The sequence below is a fragment of the Polypterus senegalus genome, chromosome 4, assembly GCF_016835505.1.
Source record: "Polypterus senegalus isolate Bchr_013 chromosome 4, ASM1683550v1, whole genome shotgun sequence".
NCBI classification, from domain to species: Eukaryota; Metazoa; Chordata; class Cladistia; order Polypteriformes; family Polypteridae; genus Polypterus; species Polypterus senegalus.
In genome coordinates this window covers 160,242,960-160,263,884 of record NC_053157.1, presented here as the reverse complement: position 1 = coordinate 160,263,884, position 20,925 = coordinate 160,242,960, and the positions used below count along the sequence as shown (strand labels likewise).

Genomic DNA, 20,925 nt, shown 5'->3' with positions numbered 1-20,925 from the left:
ATATGACCATAAACACTTCTCCCACATTTTAACTGGGTCTTTCTCATGCTTTGTGGCAAACTCCATACGTTCTTTTATGTGGACCTTCTTAAGGAATGGCTTCTTTCATGCTACCCTCCCATAGAGGCCTGTTTTATGGAGAACTCTTGAAATTGTGGACCCCTGCACCTTTACTCCAGCTAAAGAGCATTGCAGACGTCTGAGATGACAGTTGAATTTCTAGTCGCCTCTCTCACCAGTTGATGTCTCACTCTGATGTTGAGTTTTGAGGGATAGCCTGTTCTAGTCAGAGTCTGTGTGCTTTGATGAACCTTCCACTTTCTGGTGATGAATCCAACAGTGTGCAATGGGACATTCAAGCTCTTTTGATATTTTTATAACCATTCCCTGCCTTGTGCATTTCAATAACTTTGTTTCTCACATCAGTAGAATGTTCCTTTGTTTTCATTTTTGCAGTGACTGACCACCAAAGATTACGGCCCTTACAAAGGGGACTGTTTATATCTAGAGAGATAGAAAGGACTCACAAGTAGCACCTCCTCATGTTTAATTATGACTGTCACCTTTCTAATGAATCTGTCATTAGTGTAAAGATGGAGCTTCCACAGCACAGAGGTTTAAATACCTATGCAAACATTAACTTTGGGGTTTTTCTTCTTCAGTTAAATGTCTACAGAAAATGGTTTATTTTTCGACTTGGAAATGTTTTGTCACAGCATAAGAAAAATACTGAATGAATAAATGTGTATAAATCTTTTGTCTTGCAGAAAATTATGACTTTCAAGGGGATTGAATACTTTTGTATGCCACTTAATGTTTGTGAAAGGGCTTGGTGGTGATTATTTTTAACATCTGAAATGATCACAGGACTTGTTAGGTATGCATTCAGCTGGCTTTTTATTCAGTCCTAGCTACACATATGCTTGTAATCAGCTACTTATTCACAAACCATCTTCTTCTTCAATGTTAAGAGCAAGGCAAAATATTCTACAGCATGCACATTAATCTGCAAACTGATACATTATTTGAAAGAATTAATATCCCAGATTTAGGACTTGGGGTTGAAAATGTTACACACAACTCAAAGGAATCTGTCCTGGACAAATTTATATTATGCCAAATAATGTACACGTTGCAGATGTGCGAGCATCGGGGAATTGTGGTAAGGGCTTTGTCCTCTAAACCCTGCATTTGTCGGTTCAAGTCCTGATAGTGACACTGTGTGACCATGAGCATGTCACTTCACCAGTCTAGGCAGCACGGTGTGGGATCGCTGGGCATAAGAAATGTAACCAATAGTAACTAAATGTTATAAGGCATCAGTTGTAAATGTAGAATATTTTGTCTTGCTCCATGACTCTACCGGCCCCTGAGTTCCTGTTTCTTGCCCCTCCCATTTCCGCTGAAGATCACGTGAACAACCAATATAGTTTGCACGCAGAACCGATATAGTTCATACAAAAAGTTGTGATAGGGTGTGCATGCATATCCAGTATGTTTCGTACGAGAAACCGACATGGTACACACATACAATCAATGGAGTTCAAGCGCAAAACCGATATGTTACCCACGTGAAACCAGTATAAGACGTGCATTAAACCAATATAGTGCATACACAAATCCATCATTAGACCGGCACAGAACGCAAACCAATATTGTTCATACGCAAACCGATAACATGCGAGCGTAAACCAATGCAGTTCACTCAAAACCAATAACAAACGTACTGGAACCACTGATATACACACGCGAATCAATATAGTTCATGTGCAAACCAGTGCTATGCATATACAAACGGATATTGTTCACGCACAAACCGATAATATACGGACACGAAACAATATAGTTCATATGAATGAAACCAGTATTGTTCACACGCAAACCAATTAAGTGTGCACGCAAACCGATAGTAATTATCCATTAACCAATAATGTTCACATGTAAACCAATAGGTTTCGTACAAAAAAATATGATTTTTGGCCTGTTTGTTTAGTTTACACTTGCTGCTTCATAGCTACATTCCTGTTATGGGTGTAGCGCCTTCCATTGCCTTTGTTCCCATAGCTACTGTGATATAATTGATCTCTCCATGACTCTGAGCAACATACTGTAAATTGAAATTGAAAAAGTATTATTTTGAATAAATATATGATTTTAAGACAAAACAGTTTTTAGTTTTTTTTTCTTTCTATTTTTTAAAAAGCACCACTGGATGACATTCTTAATGCATCCCTCGTGATGTAAACATAGTCTATTCAAATAATGGCACTTGTGCCACATATGGCCCAGAAGCAACCCCAGAGTGGCCCAGACCGTGGTCCCATCAAAAACACAGAAAAAGCCCAAGAAAGCCTGACACATTTTGTGAGCCTTCAGAAATTCCTACATAAGTTCCTACAGTAGTACAGGCCATGAATGCAACACTCTGCATAGCCTATAAACATTCAACCCATAATGCAGAGTGTTGTTGTATGCCCTGAAGTGGTGGTAGTAGTCTATGATATTGTGACAACCAGTCGAATAAGACACACAGGATCTGCTACTCCGAGGGAATCTTCAAACTGACAACTGGCTTTTTATTTTGTGTGCCGTGCTATCATTGGTTTGCAGTGGTAACGCTGCTGCCTCACAGTAAGGAGATCATGGATTCATGTCCTGCATCCTCCCTGCATGGAGTTTTGGAAAGTATTTTAAGTAGTGAGTAAAGTGCTATATAAATGTAAAAAAATTATTGTTATTACTGCTCCTTGTCTGAGTCATGGGGACGCCTCCAAAACATAAAAGCAGCCTTCTGTGTTTCTGCCTCTTTTTTTATTTGCTCCCCTCTCTCCCTGATCCTGTCACTCAGCTCTCTCAAGGGAAGTGCCCTGAGCCCTCATAAAAGACTCCGCCTCTCACTCACCATGCAGTAGTGAGACACATCACAATACCAGGATACTGTGGGATGGGTAACAAAGCCATGGCTAAACCCATATGTGGTGATTTAAACCGAACCTGTGTTCCCTCAGTGTGCAGTAGACATTGTATCCGTGTGTGTTATATACTGTTATCACTTGTTACGGGTTTGTGCACTGATAGTTTTGCTGCATACCAGCTGCTGAAAATGTCAGGCCCAGAAAACATTTTTTCATTTGAAAATCTAGCACAATTGAATTTGTAATTGAATAGCCCTGACGTAAACAATACATGTTCATGCAGTAAAAGAAGTGTCAATTGCAGAGTTTTTCCCCCTTGACAATGACACCAAAGCCCTAGTTGCGTCTTTTAGTTGGAACTTTAATTTCTTAACCTAGAAATCTGTGTATCTCAGTAACTGACTGGCAATAGGAAATTTCCAATCAACTAAATTAAAGAAGTTAACATTAAATCATTCTCTCACAGTGCATGATTATATGTTTCAAGTGTTTTATGTTATGTAATGAATAATTGAATTTTATTAAAAGCTAGAAGCAAAATAGAAAATAATGTGGCATAAAATAAAGGATCCAGGTGGCACAACTATATCTAAACCAATCTATCAAATTTTATTGCTCTATCAAAGCACAACACTTAATTACAGCCTGCCAAAGGGTTATGAGGCTTGAACAAAATTTTATATTCATAGCTTATCATCACTATATGACACAACATTCTACTACATATCAAGGTCAGCAGCAGTTCAAAGTAGAACACAAGTCAAAATCATCACAATGTTATGATGTGTCATTTGATTTTCTGGAGTATGTTATAGAGATCCACTCTTCTAAAATATACATAATATATTGTATTAATTTAAACAGTTTTTTTTTTACCCCAAGTACACTTGTAATTGTAGAAACGGTTTTGGAGTCTTTTGACAACAGGTAAAATGGGAAAATGTAATCATTCTTCAATCAAAACTAGAGTTCACATCTGTCTTCTCAGACTTAGTAAAACTCAGAGGCATCTTTTTTGGAGCTGCTTGTCTGTAGTGGGGTTGGGACACTAACTTTGAGTTGGATCTGAACAACACGAGCACCCCAGCTGGAGAAAGAATGCTTACATTAAGAAACAGATACACAAATATTTATTATCATGAGATATGAGATATACTGTACTTGTTAATGCAGTATGACATTCATTCGATCCCACATCTTGCTGACTTAATGTGTTTTCTTTGTAACTAAACCATCTCTAGAAAGTAAAAGCACAGCTTTTATTTATTTATTTGTAAAAGAAAGGTAATGTACAATACATAATCCTATCTGATTTTACAGGACTCCTCAGCCTTACTATGTATTAAAAAGAGATTACATCTTGCCTGAAGAAGGAGCCTGAGTTGCCTCGAAAGCTTGCATATTGTAATCTTTTTAGTTAGCTAATAAAAGGTGTCATTTTGCTTGGCTTTTCTCTACATTCATAATGGCTAACACGGTACAACAACCTAGTACTATATGTATTAAAAACAAATCCCTGTTGTAACCCTGCACAATTGAAAGATAACAATTCAAAAAAGAAGCATGTGTACATGCTAAACGGGTTTTCCTTAGACTTTCATCCTCTCAGGATGACTGACCAAGATGGTGGCTCTTCTGGCTATAAGGAATTCTGGGAGGAAGAGGTGGGTCCAGGTGAGCAAACCCCAGAATTAACGTCAATGGTGGAGAGCCATCAATCTTACTTTCTGCAGAGGGAATGTAAAAAGAGACCGTTATTACACAGTGCCAAACACTGGCTTGGTGGAGAATTAACATCACTGAAGCCTTTAAACTGTCTCGTATGTGCACATGCATGATATTATTTTAATTTAGAAGAACAAACCATGTGTTTTGCAAACCACTCCAGGCTTTAGACCTTCATTAATTTGCTAATTCTATCATTTTCAAATCTGTTATTTCATTACAGAATTGTGAGCAATATCAGCCATCCCCGAACAGAGCACCAGTCCATTACAGGGTACACTCACTCACACCTAGTTAGTTTAGATATAATAGGTGGGCTAACCTTTATGTGCTCTGTTTTCAGAGAAAAGCCATGCAAAATGATTTTATGCAAACATTTTATTGGCTAACTAAAAAGATTACAATATGCAAGCTTTCGAGGCAACTCAGGCCCCTTCTTCAGGCAAGATGTAATACAGAAACTGAAGTTTCCTGTGTTTATATCCACACACTAGGACAAGAAACAACAATGGTAAATCTTTAAATGTAAAAAATTAATAGGTTCATTCAAGCTAAGATTAATTAAACAGGAGAAAGAAGAACAATCTATGGTCAAGATCTTTAGATAAGATAACTGTCCAATAAAGTCCTTTGAAGTTTGTGATGAGTTTTTCAAAACAATGTGGGTCTGTAGACAGGTTATCTGTGTCAGTCTGAGAGATGCAAACAGTCCTCATATCTGGCTATAAAACTGTTATCTCTGTTCAAGCCATGTTGTAATGTATTAAATTTTAACATGAGTTTAACTTCCCATTCTTTTCTTTAATGCTGTGTTTTGAAGGTCCAATCACACCTGTGTCATAAAATCTACAGTACTTTATAAAAGCAGCATTTCTAAAAAGATTTAACTACATAACAGATCATTCTCAAACCTGTATTTAATCCAAATAAGGGAGATATGTATGCCAGTGCCAACACTTGCAGAATAGGCTGCAAAGCAGAATACAAATCAGGTACAAGGCAGCAGTCCATTGTAGGGTGCACTCCCAACCACACTGTCACTCATTCACACCACACCAATTTAAACACAACAGTTAACTTCACACACACACGTATTTTAGTTTCTGGAACATAACCAAAGTACATAGAGGAAAGTCCATACAGATAGTGAACCCAGTGTAATGGAGTTGTGAGGCAGAAGCACTAAACACTGCCATTGTGCCCTCTCATTTAATTTTATACATTTTTATGATTATCTGTTGTACCTTTTCATTGTGTACACCATATACTGTGTGTATACCATATACTGTATTTGTTAAAAAACTATTTTATAGCCATCCTGTCAGTATGTATCAGTGCTAATTTCATGTCATCAAAATACAAATTAAAGTTTAAGTGAAGAAATACATTAAAAATATTTAATTTCAAAATGATTCAAAGAAAGGGAAGAAATGTTTCAATAATATGATACTAAATAAGGTCTTGTCAGTTGAGAAAATGTATATTAAGAGTAATCTGTAGAAAAGAGAAGCAGAAATACTGGCAATAAATCAATGTCTTTGCTTTCTCAAGTGTAAAATGTAACACATCCTATCTAACCCTGGAACAATATGGATTGATGTCAGATACTTATTATCAGAGAACCAGGCTGTTTTTATTTTGAGAACTCATTTTCTTTGTTTCTTGTTGTGAAAATAGGCTTTTGAACTAAACCAGTTTTCATTACATATTAATTTTCCTAAAGGCAGTGAATTTCTTGGTGTAGGTCGCTCACAATAAAATTAAAACTGTTTAATTTTAATTTTAGGTGGCTAAGCGCAATATCATAGATGGTAGGCAATGCATTTTTTTTCTAATTTACCATTGACTATATGTCATTATTTTTAACTTTATATCACCAGCATTTTGGCAGTTTTCCCCAATTTTGCAAACTTTGTATACTAACTTAAATTTACCTTGAAGGGCCACATGTTTTGTTATGTGCAGTTTTTAGTGGCATTCACAAACATAACATACCATCAGGTCAGGTCAGGTCAGGTTGGGGAGCATGCACTGATGCAGAACATTGTTGCACCCACCACACGGCAAAACAGCTCAGGATCCCGGTTGGCAATCCCCTAGGCAGATATGTGGTCCAGTCCCACCTCCCCGGAAATTTCCATCTATCTGCCACAGCCAGATGTTACACTTGGACCTTTGTCCTTTTGCAAAGATATCGGAAGAGTCACACACCCCTTTCCACCAACCTCATGACCCCTCATGCTCTCCCAGTTCGTCTATTGACTTCATAGGAAGAATCACCAAGGACATGAATGTCGTTTCCAAGGTTAGTAAACCCCTCAACAAGGTCGACACTCTCTCCCCAGACAGACACACACTGCTGATAGCTGTGCCCAAGAGGTCATTAAAGGCCTGGATCTTGGTTCTTATCCAGGACACTAGCAAGCCCAGACACTCAGACTCCTTGCTCAGTCCCTTGAGAGCCTATATCAGAGCCTCCATTGACTCTACAAAGATCACAACATCATTGACAAGTCAAGATCAGTGAATCTTTCTTCACCAACAGATGCCCCACAGCCGCTGGACCTCACGACCTTGCCCAACCCCCTGTCCATGCAAGCATTGGACAGAGTAGGCACAAGAACACACCGTTGACAAACCCCAGAATCAACTGGGATAAACTCAGAGGTTCTGCCTCCACTTTGCACAGCACTCGCAGTACCAGTGTACAGGCCGGCCATGATATCCCACAGAGTCTCAGGATGTCCCACAGGGCAGCTAGATCAACTGAGTCAAACGCTATATGAAAATCGACAAAGGCTGCAAAGACACTCTGCCTATATTTGCGTTTGCACTCCATGAGAACCCTCAGTGCCAGGATGTGTTTGATGGTATACTTCTTAGGCATAAAACCAAACTGCTCCGGTGACTGGCAGGTGAGCAAGTGATCATGGATCCTATTGAGCATGAACCTAGCAAGGACCTTACCTGGCACCGAGAGCAGTGTTATCCTCCTATAGTTGCCACAATCCAGGTGATCACCTTTCCCTTTCCAGATAAGGACAAGTCCCGTTTTCCAGTTTGTTGGGATGACGCCCTACTCCCAAATGGAAGCAAAGATTGCTTGCAATGCAAGGAGGACAGCCTTACCACCATCCTGGGGATGTTTACCATGTATACAACAGATCCCTGCAGACTTCCCAAAGAAAAATACAAATCTTAAGCACATCAATCAGTTATTTTAATTTTTGCAGCATCAGCATTTAGGAGGTAAGTGACTTGCTCAGGGTTGCAATTTGACTTAGTGGTGGTGATTGAATATGTAGCCACTTAGCATGCAAGGTCAAAACATTAATCATTAGAAGTTTTTTTTTCTATTAAATGTGAAATGCAAAAAGACACATTCAGAGTTGGGGTACCAAAAGTTACCCCATTAAATGTTTGATGGTGAAGTGAAATAAAAAAGTATCAAAAAATACATCTAAGTGTCACAAGCAACATTTAGGTTCTTCACAGCCTTTTAAAGAGGGCTTTCTTCTGGGAGGAGTTCCTTGCTAGTCAGAGGTCTGGTCCAGTGTGACATTGGACCTATCATGGTGAAACCTGTACTGGAGTACGCGAAAGATGCTAGGCTAAAAAGCTAAAACAGGATTTGATGTCAGTAGTCTTCTAGAGAGTGTTCCTACATGCTAAGTCACACAGACTTTGTGGTAAAGGCTTGTCTTACCCAAACCCTTGCCCATAAGTATTTCAGTCGGAAACTGTTCAACATTCCCAATGGTCATATTTTTTGACTTTGATTAACATGAAAGAAAATCATAACCACATTATATTATTATAGCCACATTCTATACCACCTTTCTAATAAAATAGCCAAGTTATTTTAGCAACTTTGCCTCTGATTTCATTTCATTTAAATCAGATTGATTGGAGGTCTGTTGTACATATATGTATGTACATGACTATAGATCTACATTTGGATTAGGATAGAGCTAATATTTTTAAAGTTTTCGGATAAACACTCAGTAGCCTTTCATTATATTTACCTCTTTGTTAATGCAAATTGCCTGCTGTCACAAACAGCAAATTGTAAGGTTTCAATATATATAGCATGCAAAATTGATCAAGAGGTTAACTTGTCTGACCAAATGTTAGAATGGGCAAGAGTGAGATATACGCAACCTTGACTGTGAAATGATTGTTGGAGGAGGACATGGTGGTTGCGATGACCTGAGATTTTCATACACTACAAAATGTGTTACATTTTCTAGAGTTACAGCAAACAGAAAACATCCATTGAGCATCGGCTATGTGGGAATAAACACCCTGTTCATTAGAAAGGTCAGAAGAGAATAGCATGGCCTCTTTATACTAACTAGGGTCAAAGGCACTTAGATAACAGTTTTTTACCACTGTGGTGGGCAGAAACAAATCTCTGAATGTGCAACACATTAGAAGCAAATGGAATGCAGCATGAGAAGATGTCAGCAAAGAACACACATTTGATGCTACAGTGGGCATGGAGTGGGCATTAGAAAAATGACTGTTTGAAAAATCTTGATTTTTGCTGTGACTTGCATATGGTAAGGTCAGAATTTGTCACGAATGGGATTAATCCATGGATCTATTCAGAATATTTTTGAGCACATATGGTTAATGCAAATCTAGCATAATATGAGTTTCACTTAGAATCTGAACATATTGATATTATGTCCATCACAAAATGTTTATAGTCTGCCCTCATCAAGTGGATACCACCATCACCTCAAACGATTTCCATGAATTTATCAGCGACTTTAGTTTACTTCACTGTCCTGCACATTCCCCAGGTCTCATTTCAATGGAAAGTGGCACAGGCAGGTCAAGTGGACCCACAATCACAGGGTTTGAAGTCTAAAGCCTTAACCACTACACCTTACTGCTTGCATACATGCACCAGTGCTCATGAAGGAGTGTTTCTGGCTCCTTATTGATTCTGTAACTTGAGGCATTCAGGCTATTCCAGAAATAAAAGGAGGTCATAGCTGGGAAAAGTGGCCACTGAGTGTAAATCAATGTGCTTGTGAATGCAGATGTGGTAGTAGTAGTTATGTTACTTGTACAGAGTACAATGAACTTTTTTTATTTGCATGTCTCAGCAATGTGCAGCATATGGACATCAGGTATACACTGATAATATATTAGAAGTCTTCTTGTATCAGAAAAAAAGTAGGCTTAAAACTGTAAGATAAAGACTGAATGCTATGAAAAAAAAACTTCTTCAGCTCTGAGGGACAGCAGGGAGAGTCCAAGGAGTACTTACAGTATTTGTTAAGATAGTTATACTTGTCATATTTGAGATTTTTATAAATGTTCTTTTATAAAAACAATTGATAAGCTCCTTGATTAGTAGTGTATGTCTTGGTCATTCATTCATTTCTGTAATGAGTAATATAAATTACCAAGGCACTTAAGTAAGTTCTTTTGATAGTGAGCATGCAATTAATATTTAAACCTCCAAGGGATTCTTCATTTGTTGTTTTAATCTAAAGTGAAATCACATTTCCTAAGCAAAATTGTTTCTTCAGATTTTGTGATACAGAAACAAGTACTAAAGCACTTTTTCTACCAACTATCCAAAGAATTTTTTTAATTTATTGATTTTTGGTTTTATTCTGACATAATTTGAAATTCAGGTTTGAATAATGCATCTTGAGCTGAACTACAGCAAAAGCATTTCACATCTGGAAATAAAGTGTGTCTGATTCTATGAGAATATTTAATGTACTTTTTAACCACATAAATACTAAATACCATATAAAGTGTATGAAATTTCAAGATTCTGATTTTACAGATATTATTTTGATGATTGTGTCATGTTCTAAAATATGCAAGCAAAATGTAGAAAAAAAAAACAAAACATTTTTCCATTTAGTCAATCTCCACCTGTTTACAGTGCTTAAATTTATGACGCAGATAAAACTAGGCTGAATGCCTAGCATTATAGTGTGAGATAAGTGGTCCATGGTGCATTGCAGGTTTGAGATATATAATCAAGTCCCCGGAGCATGCAGGCTTAGAACAGGTCCAGATGTGCGAATGACGGTGCTGCTTCAGGGTTGACTGCGATGCTTGGCTGATCACGCACTCACGAGAGAACAGAAGGAAATAAAAAGAGATCAGAAGAGCCAAAAAAGAAAGACAGAGGTTAAGAGTAAAGATAAAAACCAAGAGTGAGAGGCAAGATTCGGAACAGCCTGAGCAAAAGAGGCAGGTGGTAGGAAATGAGCCTCAAAAGAGGAGCCTGGGGCTGAAGAAGGAGTGCTGAGGGACTGCCAGTAGGAGACGTGTGTGTGGCTTGGCATGGTGCCCCGTGGATACAGAAGGCTTGGAAATGGGGCCCTGAGTCAGGTGTTTATACTGTAGATGACTGAACCTCATTTACCCTTGGTTCGTAACAGTTTGGTCCTTACCATCACCACACTTATTTAACACGTGACAACCTTAGATATGCCATTACACTCACAGATCTTTAGACACTTACCTGCACTGGCATGTCATTTTATTAAATTTACCACTGGACTTTCTCATCTAAATTCCGCAGCCTGTACTTTCTTCCCAAGACATTCTTAAAATGTATTCCTAATGCACATGTGGTCAGTCAGACTATCTGCAAAGAGTTCATTAGCAGACAACAGATAACTGAAAATAGATCATATTAAGCTATATAAACTAATACAAATAATCTGTACATCTGCCAATTTGGGATCCTTTTAAACAATTATTACTGTCAAGAAACGGCAATAAGAACTTAAGAAAAATCACAGGCAGCCTCTCTGGATGTCTGTTTTTTAAAGGGAATGCACTCTTCCTTCTTTTTCCATTAACAACCTTTTGCCCTCTAGCTGGTTGCAGGTGACCTCCTGCTAGACTATACTGTAGATCCTTGTTTCTGCAACCTTTTGCCATCATTCCACAGCTCACAGTCATACTGCCATGCTTTTAACATTTTAAGAGAGAATTGCATGTTTCTTCCCAGATTAGAATTAACTGTATTCTTCAATGGTGCCTTTTCCTCTTGTATTTCTAGGACACCATGCATGACAAGATGTACCACACTCAGTGGTATGAACAGGACTGTGGGTCTTTCTGTATTCTGCAGGTTTTCTATTGACATTCCCTTTTCTCTGCATCACCTTGATAATGTCCTTGCCTTTGGTAACGTCTTGGCTCTCCCAGAACATGCCATCACACAGTCTTCAAATTTACAGTTTCACATTTTGGCATTTTAATTCAGCTTTATATCTGCATCATGCTCTGCCTATAATTTCACATTTTTTCCATTGAAAGTTTTGCATTTTTATGCAGAGGTGACAGTAAATAATTTTGAAAGTGCAGTTCTTAGCAGGAATAGAATTACTGCCATATAAAAGCACAGTTTATTCAGGAGACTAATGCTTATTAGTGATAGATTCAGAACTCAAGTGCACCACAATATATTTCACCTTCTGTCTCAGACTGAAATATTTTGTGAATATTAAAACTGGGGACAGTAAATAACATTTTTCCTTTAAAAAAAGGAAAATCATAAATAATGCTAATGTCTGACATTTTATGGCTTTATATCTCATTTTTTAAAATGTCTTAGATAAGTAGTTTAGATGTTTACTTCCCAAAACAGACATTCATTTTATGCCTATTTCAGGATTGTGGACCATCATCATATTGTAAGAAAGGATTAAGTGACTGGCCTTAGAAGCCTTACCTTCTGTCATGCTTTGTTTACACTTGCTGTTGTATGATGAGTTACAAGTTTAGCTAACAGTTAATGCCTACATTTAGATGAACATAAATTAGGGATGAGTAGTAATGATTTTTTTAGTTATATATTCTCACATGACACCAAGAAAAGAATAGATAAAAATGAATGATGTCTTACTCAATTCTCTCTACTATGAGTGGTTCACATACATTTTGTCCAGTTACAGAAAATAATGTCAAATGGACAATGCCCTAGTTTGAAGTGTTTTATTTTAGACAGATCACACATTAATTTCCTGTTTGTGAATTCAATCTGAGCGATCCCATTAAAGTGGTAGGTTGAATACCATTTTCAACAAGCTAGAACGATATGTATCTCTTATTCTCTTATCACAGAGAGAAAATACTGAGTATGGAAAGGGAATTTAGAACATAATTTTAGTGTACTATAATGATATGCGATGGGTACAGTACAAATTGTTTGCATCATTTACTTATTGCTTTGCTTGCCATCCACTGTATATTACTGCATGAGGTATCTGATGCATGAGAAGCTTTCAGCAAGCAGGAAACAGAACAGCCTGAAATTTATAAAGAATCACAAGAAGGCACAAATCGAAGGAATCAGTCACTGGTGTTCACAAACCAACGAAGCCAATATAAAAAAAAGTGCTTTACTTTGGCATTTTATCTTGTTAGTTTTGGAATTGGATCTGCTTACTAGTCTACCTTAAACATAAAAGACAGCAAGGAGCTCTTGCCTCTCATTGGAAATCTCCTAATTCTTTTTCTGTCTGTAAGTCTTCCTTTCTTAATCTGATTCTTTTGAAATTGTCTGTGGTGAAGATCAATGGGACATTTCGCTCTTGATAAATGGTTGCATATGGTATAGCAGGTCCGAGCAGATGCACCCAGATCCTGGCTGTAACCCTATGTTGAGCTGTTCTTCTCCTTAAAGGGATGATGCTGTGCTGTTCCCAGGGCCAACACCACTATTAAGGTGAATTAGGCATTCGCCTAGGGAGCAGATCATAAAGGGTCGGGTTTCAATGCCATGGTTACCAGACAGAATAATTTGCATTCAGAAAGTTTGAGCGGAAGCGTAGAAAGGTCTGAAAGAAGAAAGATTTGAGGTAACAGGGGAATACTGTGGGAAAGAAAGGAAAACAGTGGGTGATGTAGGTATTTCCTATAGGAAAAGACAGGGTGAACGTGCCAGAACGTGTGGAGAAAGGTTCCAGGTAAACAAAGGGAACATAATTGACAAAGAGGATCAGCAGTGAAGCCTACCAGAAACTGCTTGCTGGGAGTAGGATACAGTTTGTGTAGAATTTTGAACTGGTAGTTTGGGTTTCTAGCACAAAACCTTACATTGGAGAGAATGGGGTGAAGGGAGAGGAGAAATTTGTCTGGACCATAGATATATCAAGGGCAGAAGTTTATAGGATGCTTTGCAAAGTAAACAGTCGAGGTTGGAGACAGGATTTTTTTGGGGTCAGAAACAACAAAACAGAAAGTACAATGAGTGATTTGGAAGGGGGGTACTCAGGGAAATCCAACGTGTTCTGAGCACTGAGTGTTTTGTATTTCAATAGAAATTTGATCACAAAAAAAAAGATAGCAAGCACACTTCAGAAGGTTGATGCAGGATATGTGTCAGCAAATCTTTCTTTGAAGGATTTAGTTTTTAATCATTCCAAATGTGTAATTAATATTTGATGCTAGTATACAAATAATCATTTATTAGTCTATTATAGAAGTGGTCGCTGGAAGTTGCTGGTACTCCATGGAGACTAGAAGTAAACCCATCCCCGGCGCTTCTGTCAGATCTCTTCATGCCAATGCATGGTTAAAAAATGTTTTGTGATTCTATGCAATGTGAACAGGAAATGTACAGGTACATATATTCGGTCACTAAAGAAAAAGAAACTCAAGCCTATGGTATGTGATTGTGTCCTGTTACCTGTTGGTATGTGTGATTAATTCTAGGTATTCAAAAATAATGGAAGCATGGACTATATGAAAACAAGGTAGTTGTGCTAGTTTATGAAGAAATTATCCAACAGACAAGATTATAACAGTAGGGAGAAGTTTGCTGGTGGTCTAGACAGCCTAGAGTTACCATGCCCCTCTTCAACAACACCATTTTCGGTTGAAAAAACAAAATAAATCCAGTATTATGGAGGTTGCAAGTCAGAATTCTGCTAGCCCAATATTAAATGAGTTATTTCAGAATTCACTGAGGACAATGTGGTAGACATGTTCTTTTTATGACACTGTAAATTAAGATTTGGGGTGTTCTTACAAAATGTGACTGCATGCAAAAGACTGTTCTTTAGTTTCCTTTAGTATTTCATTTGGCATTATAGAATTAAGATATGGGATGTTCTCAGAAAGTTTGGTTGCCTAATAAAGTTTTGTCTTGTTTTCTTTAGTATTTTCCCAAAGAGACATTGAACTTGATGAAACCTTTTATTGCAAAGTCTAGAATAAAACAGTGCAATAAGCTAAGACTGTGCTCTACAATAACTTCATTTATAATACTATATAGCTGCAAAGTATGAAAATGTTATGAATTTTGACTTTTTTTTGCTCTATTAGACAGTAAAACATCAGGGAATGTTAATAATTGGTGTCTTGCATTAAAAATTTAGCTGTAACAAAAATGAAATGTATTTTTGTTGTCTTTCTATTAGGCTGTGTCACCATTTTGTTTAGTTTTTTTGTAAGTGCCAACAATTAGTGGCTGTGTTATCTGGACTTGCCGGATCTTTTCTAGGGACTCAGCTTCCCTGTACAGCATCAGTGCACGTTTTCAGTAATTAATGTTTTCTGGTTATCAACCTCTAGCAATTCTCCTTTCAAGCTCATTAACGGTTTAGTGCTTAGGTTTTTGTGACAGTATGTCTTTCATGAGTTGACTTTTGGCAAATCTCCGTTAGACAATATTCACAAGTTTAGTGCTTCAATTTTGGCAATAGTTTTTCTCACTTTTGAAACTGGCTCACTCTATACTTTTTTCAGCATAGTGATATCTCCCTGCCTGATAAAGTGGTTTGCCACTTTCCACATCACTGAAAGAAGAAAAAAGAACAAGATGCTTAAGATTTTCTATCAGATCAGAAGACTGAGTATAGCCACCAAGTTTAGATGCAAACAGCTCCCTGAGCTGCAGTGTGCTGGGTTTTACTGTCCTACCACATATTGCTTAGGGGATGAAAAATACTCTTACAGGTGTTTTCAGAACATACAGGAAAATTGTCTTTATGTTATTTTACATTAATTTCCAATACTCATCATCTGGTAATGGAACACAGCCTCACATTTAAACTCGACAGTTTTCACATTGGTAGATCTATAACTTTAAATTACATTCCAAAGCACACATTATCTACAATGAATCCTGAATTCAAGAAGTGAGTATTTGAGAATAGTACTCTGAGACTTTACCTGAGAATACTGGATTAAGGCTTTTCCCATAGCTTTTTCCATCTTATGATTTACAGGTATGTCTGAAATGTGGACTGTGCATACAGTAGATGCATTGAGCTATAGAGACATTTAATATCCAGTGTCCACAAAATACGTCTAGCCACGTGGCAAAACAGAATTCCACACAAACAAATCTTCCATGGCACTATCAATATAATGTAGATGCATTGATTTGATCTTTTGGTAACTCAGTTGACTTAGACATATGTTGTGAATGCATGGTATCCCTATGGACAGCTATGTTAGAGTGAATCCTCTATTAACATACTTTTGGCAAAAGTTGTACATATTGATTTCTTCCACAAAATTAATTTCACTATTTTTCAGCTGTGTTGGGCTGGCGCCCTGCCTGGGGATTTGTTCCTGCCTTGTGCCCTGTGTTGACTGGGATTGGCTCCAGCAGACCCTTGTGACCCAGTGTTAGGATATAGCGGGTTGGACAATGACTGACTGACTGACTATTTTTCAGTCTAAGAATTTGCTTGACATTAAACAAGTGTTAAAAAATTATAAGCACAGATGACTAAAACTGGGTGAAGAGGAGCTCTATAGTGGTTAAAACAAACATGGTAAAATGAATTCATAAATTAACTTATTTCAGTTTGAGACGCCTTTACAATAGACTGATACTACAAAATATACTTTAACAAGCTTTTTTAATAGGTAAAGTAAACTGTCTAAATTTAGGAAAGCATTTAAAATACAGTGAAAATAAATATTAGATAAAAGAAAAAAGAACTTTTAAGCCAGCAATTTTTTTGTTTGTTTTGCTGTGAGGGCACCCAGTGATTTTAACCTATCTCTCAACTTCAGCAAAAAACATTAAAAATGCCAGCTACAAATAAGTTTATCACTTTGTGAGGTTTCTGAACTCTTTTAGGACCCTCTCCCCCAATGGGACGGCATGCTGCAGCACAACTGCCATGTCTGTGGAGGACTGCTTGTCCATTGCCGAGGCAACCACAGGTTTGCAGTGCAGCACCAGAGCACCGCAGAAATAACTACTAGCTGATCAAGATTGCGATATACGTGCTTGTGGCTGACGGGTGATCCAAGGGACATTATAAATGCAGGGAACAGTATAACTTGGCCACTGACCTGGCCCCGGCTTTTCTCGTTTCCTGTGTCTGTGGATAGGAGAGTGGTAGCTCCCGATGCAATAAATAACTGTGCTGCTCCTGTTTCAGGTTGAATAAAGCTGGTTTTGCTAAAGTACTGATTACTCAGCATTGTGTTTTGGGGTGCAAGACAAGGACTCACACGCTACACCTTATTCAAAGGACACAAAATATAACAATACGTAAAAAAACATGTATTTTACTTTCAGAAAAATTGATAAACAACCTTCATCCATTCATGCTGTAAGTTGCGTGAAACTAACAAAAGTAATCATTTACATAACATTTAAGAAGGAAAAATACATACATACATCTTTGAGATTTAATTTAACTTCTATACTACTGTCTCTTTAAAATGTAATAACAATTGGTTGCAGGTGATTATTTGCAATAGGTGAAGATGTCGGCATCTCCCACGCCCGGAGGCGAGTTACCGAGCGGTTTCGTTGTGTGTACCTCCATGCCGGACGTCTTGTTTCTTCCAGAGCTTATTTTTGGTGGCCTTGTCTGGATCCTGGTGGCCTCCACAAAGGTGTTTTATGCCAACCCTCAAGGATGGGTCATGTTTGTGTCAGTCTTCTGCTTTGTCTTCACGTTCATTTGGCTCTTCCTCTTCCTCCTGGGTGCAAACCAGAGCTCATTTTGGCCCAGAGTGGATGTGCTGTACCACGGGACGGCGGCTTTGTTCTATCTTAGTGCATCTGTGGCTCAAGCATACGCCACAATTCTGATTAATCCGGCGGCCAACTCCACCACCAACCCCTACACGGGGCCGGGCTTCAAGGAGTACCAAGAGGACATCGCCGCAGTGGTCTTCTCCTACATCGCCACCCTCCTGTATGTGATTCACGTCGTGTTCTCCGCCATCTGATGGAAAAAGGCTTAAGCATCAAGAACTCTAAAACAGCGCTTGTGTAAATTTCTCTTCCTTCGACCCCCATTCTGGAATGTTCTACTGACATATTTAAGATGTGTGAGGGTTTTGACCCCCCAGATTTGAGTTCTGTGTAACTGTGTGCAGATTTCCTATTGAGATTTTTCTATCTTCATGTTTTAATAGAGTTTAGACTTTTAATAAAGGTAGCTTTTGTATAAAAAAAAAAAAAAAAAAAATTAATAACAATTATTCCTAAGGTTTTTAAGATTGTTCCAAAGTTGACAAGGTCAACTTTTATTGAAGGAGGCAGTCCCATGCTGTACTGTACTATAACTAAGTATTTTTATGCTTAAGGAAATTTAATATTCCACTGATTATAAAAGGTTACACTGTTAATTATTTTAATCTTTTTAATTAATCATTTAAACCAACAAGAGTACCTACAGCAATGAAGATGAATTAAATGTACTGCAAGTGAAAGATTTGCTGTTAAGAACTGGTACTGAAGCTGTAGTTGTCTTCACATTCACCAAACACTATGGTGTATGCAAATGGAAAGAGAGCAGCACACTTAAATCTTAAAGAATAGAATTTAGTACTATGAATGAATGTTGCATGAGTAAAATTTCATCATTCATTGGAAGATTTTATAGATTTAAGATAAAATTTGGACTTCTGCCAAATGTCAGCATTAAATAGTATTTGTCACTTATAAATAGCAAAACATACAAAAAATCTAATAATTCCAATGTATTTTTTTTAATATTCATGTAATTTGAATAAGTATTTAGAATATACTTATAGGTATAAGACAATACAAAAGGCACTGAGTAAGTAAATAAACCTAGACCTATAAGTTTTCATTTTTAATATGATAATTCTTCAATAATTTGAGGTGTTGTGCCTTCCTGTAATAACATCAACCTGCACATTCAATGGGGTAGTGGGAGCTTCAGGGTTTAAAATACATTCAGATTCCATGTGAAATTCAGTCTTCTGCAGCTGTAAGTTACAGATGGACATGGTTTAAGGTAGGCAAAAAAGAATTCCTTTCAGATCTTGCAACACCCAGATGTTGAAATTTTATGGTTCACCATCCATCTTTTGTGAAACCCATGCTTACAGTATTGCTGGAGGATAGAACTTATCCTAGCATTTGGGGGCACAAGGAGAAATCAGCCTTGGACTTAGCACAACCACACTCACTCCTACAAGGCCAATTTATACCCCCGTTGACCTATGGAGTGGTTGGGGGGAAAAAAAACAAGCACAGAAAGAATGAGCAAAGCACTGTGGGTAATTGACACTGAGCCTTAAAGAGCAGCACCTTCTTTAATGTTGCCTACGTGTGTTATTATTAGCAAATAATACTTTAAAAACCTGTACATTAAAAAAGAACAAAATACTAAACTACTGTATAGTATAAAACACTGTACTGTATTCATCCTTGTCTGACACACACAAAGTTTTGCTTTATCCTGTATTTAGTATTTACACTTTGTAATTTACAGATTACCATGAGAAAACACAAAAACTGTGAAGTAAAAAGTTGTTTAATTTATGCTAGACTCCAAATGAAAAACGAAGTTGGATTGGGATGAAATCCCCTGTCCTAGACAACAGTAATGGTTTACTCCTTTCTGTCACATCCCCCTTTTCCTCCAATGTGTCCTTCTCAAAATCTGTCACATTTGTTTCACACTATCCTATTGTAAGCACAAGTTCAACCAGAGTAAATACAAGTTCACTGGTAACAGCTTAAAATTGCCTGTCACACTCAAATCATCAAACTTACTGTAGCCTCAACCAAACTAATACTAGAGGATCAAACCCTGGAGATCAGTTTAAAAGCTGAACAGAAACTTGAAATCCCTATAATATTGTGTACAGTATTACCTTTATCTAGAGCCTTGACAATTCAGAGATACTCCACTTTGAACTGTCTAAATAAATTAAAGCTTTCAGGGATAAACACCAACCCATGTGCATCAGAATGAACACATCACTAAAAGACAGGATTCCTTTTTTCCGTCAGGTTCGCTAAAACATATCTAGGGACAATCAATTTTGTAAGTATGAAAAATTACCTGTTTGTAGGTTAATGTTGATAAAGAAGTCAACATGTTTGTTAATTGAGAGCAACAATAAAATAACTACAGCTCCACAGTCAAAATCCTTCAGTTCACATATATTGTGGTGACATGTTGCATGTTAGTCAGACATACAAGTAAAAATTTCAGTGTACCCTGTACAATGGAACATACTATACTATTACTGTAACCTTTCAAATATTTATGACTTTATTTTATTGTTCAGACATGGGGAAACTAGAGATAAAAAAGCTAGCAATACAATACTGTATATGACCACTTTGTTATAGTTTATGTCTAATATACCATAATCTTGTGTCCTTCTACAGGTCAAAGCATTGATGCAGAAGAACCATATTATTTATTTTCTATAATCAAGTTACGTAGTTTTTTTTCCTATCAAACTTTTATTGAAATACAAAGCGAACACTTTACAGGTGAACATACAGGCCATTCTGAGAAGAATTACAAGAAAGTGAAACTCCGTGCTCACCATCTACATCTCACTCTACCACCTCTAAAATCCAACCCAACACAACCCTGCTACATTAAAATTGGTAGCGACAACAAAATAATAAAGTAGCCCATGAGGACCAGCAAGTGAAGGAACAGCACGACATTGACCCCATTATGAAGTAAAAGCTAAGGATCAGGGTTGTGGCCAGGACCAGGAAGAATATGTTCTTGGACCAGTTGTACCGTTTCCATCCATTTATCAATATAAGAGGCAGATGTCCCATTGATCCATGATGCTGACAACTTGAAAAGGATCAGAGTAAGAAAGGAAGAAAAAAAAGAATCCGAATTTTCAGTGAGATGCGAAGGCAATTTTGCTAGCGATTGTCCTTAACACAGATGGCTTCTGCAGGATAATAGATAAATGAAATGAGGAAAATGTGAGGAAGCAAGAGCATGCTAATAAAGAGTATGGAAGTAAGAAAATCAGACACCCCAGAACAAAAACTAAACAAAGAAGGGCATTCCCAAAA

The 20,925-nt window shown here is 37.5% G+C and overlaps 2 protein-coding genes across 4 annotated transcripts in view; both read left to right on the top strand.

Moving 5' to 3' along the window:
• Window positions 1-20,925, top strand: part of kcnip4a (potassium voltage-gated channel interacting protein 4a) — a 1,100,580-nt gene that overhangs the window by 305,232 nt on the left and 774,423 nt on the right. The gene's annotated exons all lie outside the window — the stretch shown is intronic.
• On the top strand, window positions 17,346-17,902 carry LOC120527768 (myelin and lymphocyte protein-like). The gene has a single exon (XM_039751579.1). It carries the CDS (start codon window positions 17,370-17,372, stop codon window positions 17,838-17,840), a length of 471 nt encoding a protein of 156 aa, XP_039607513.1. The 5' UTR covers window positions 17,346-17,369; the 3' UTR covers window positions 17,841-17,902.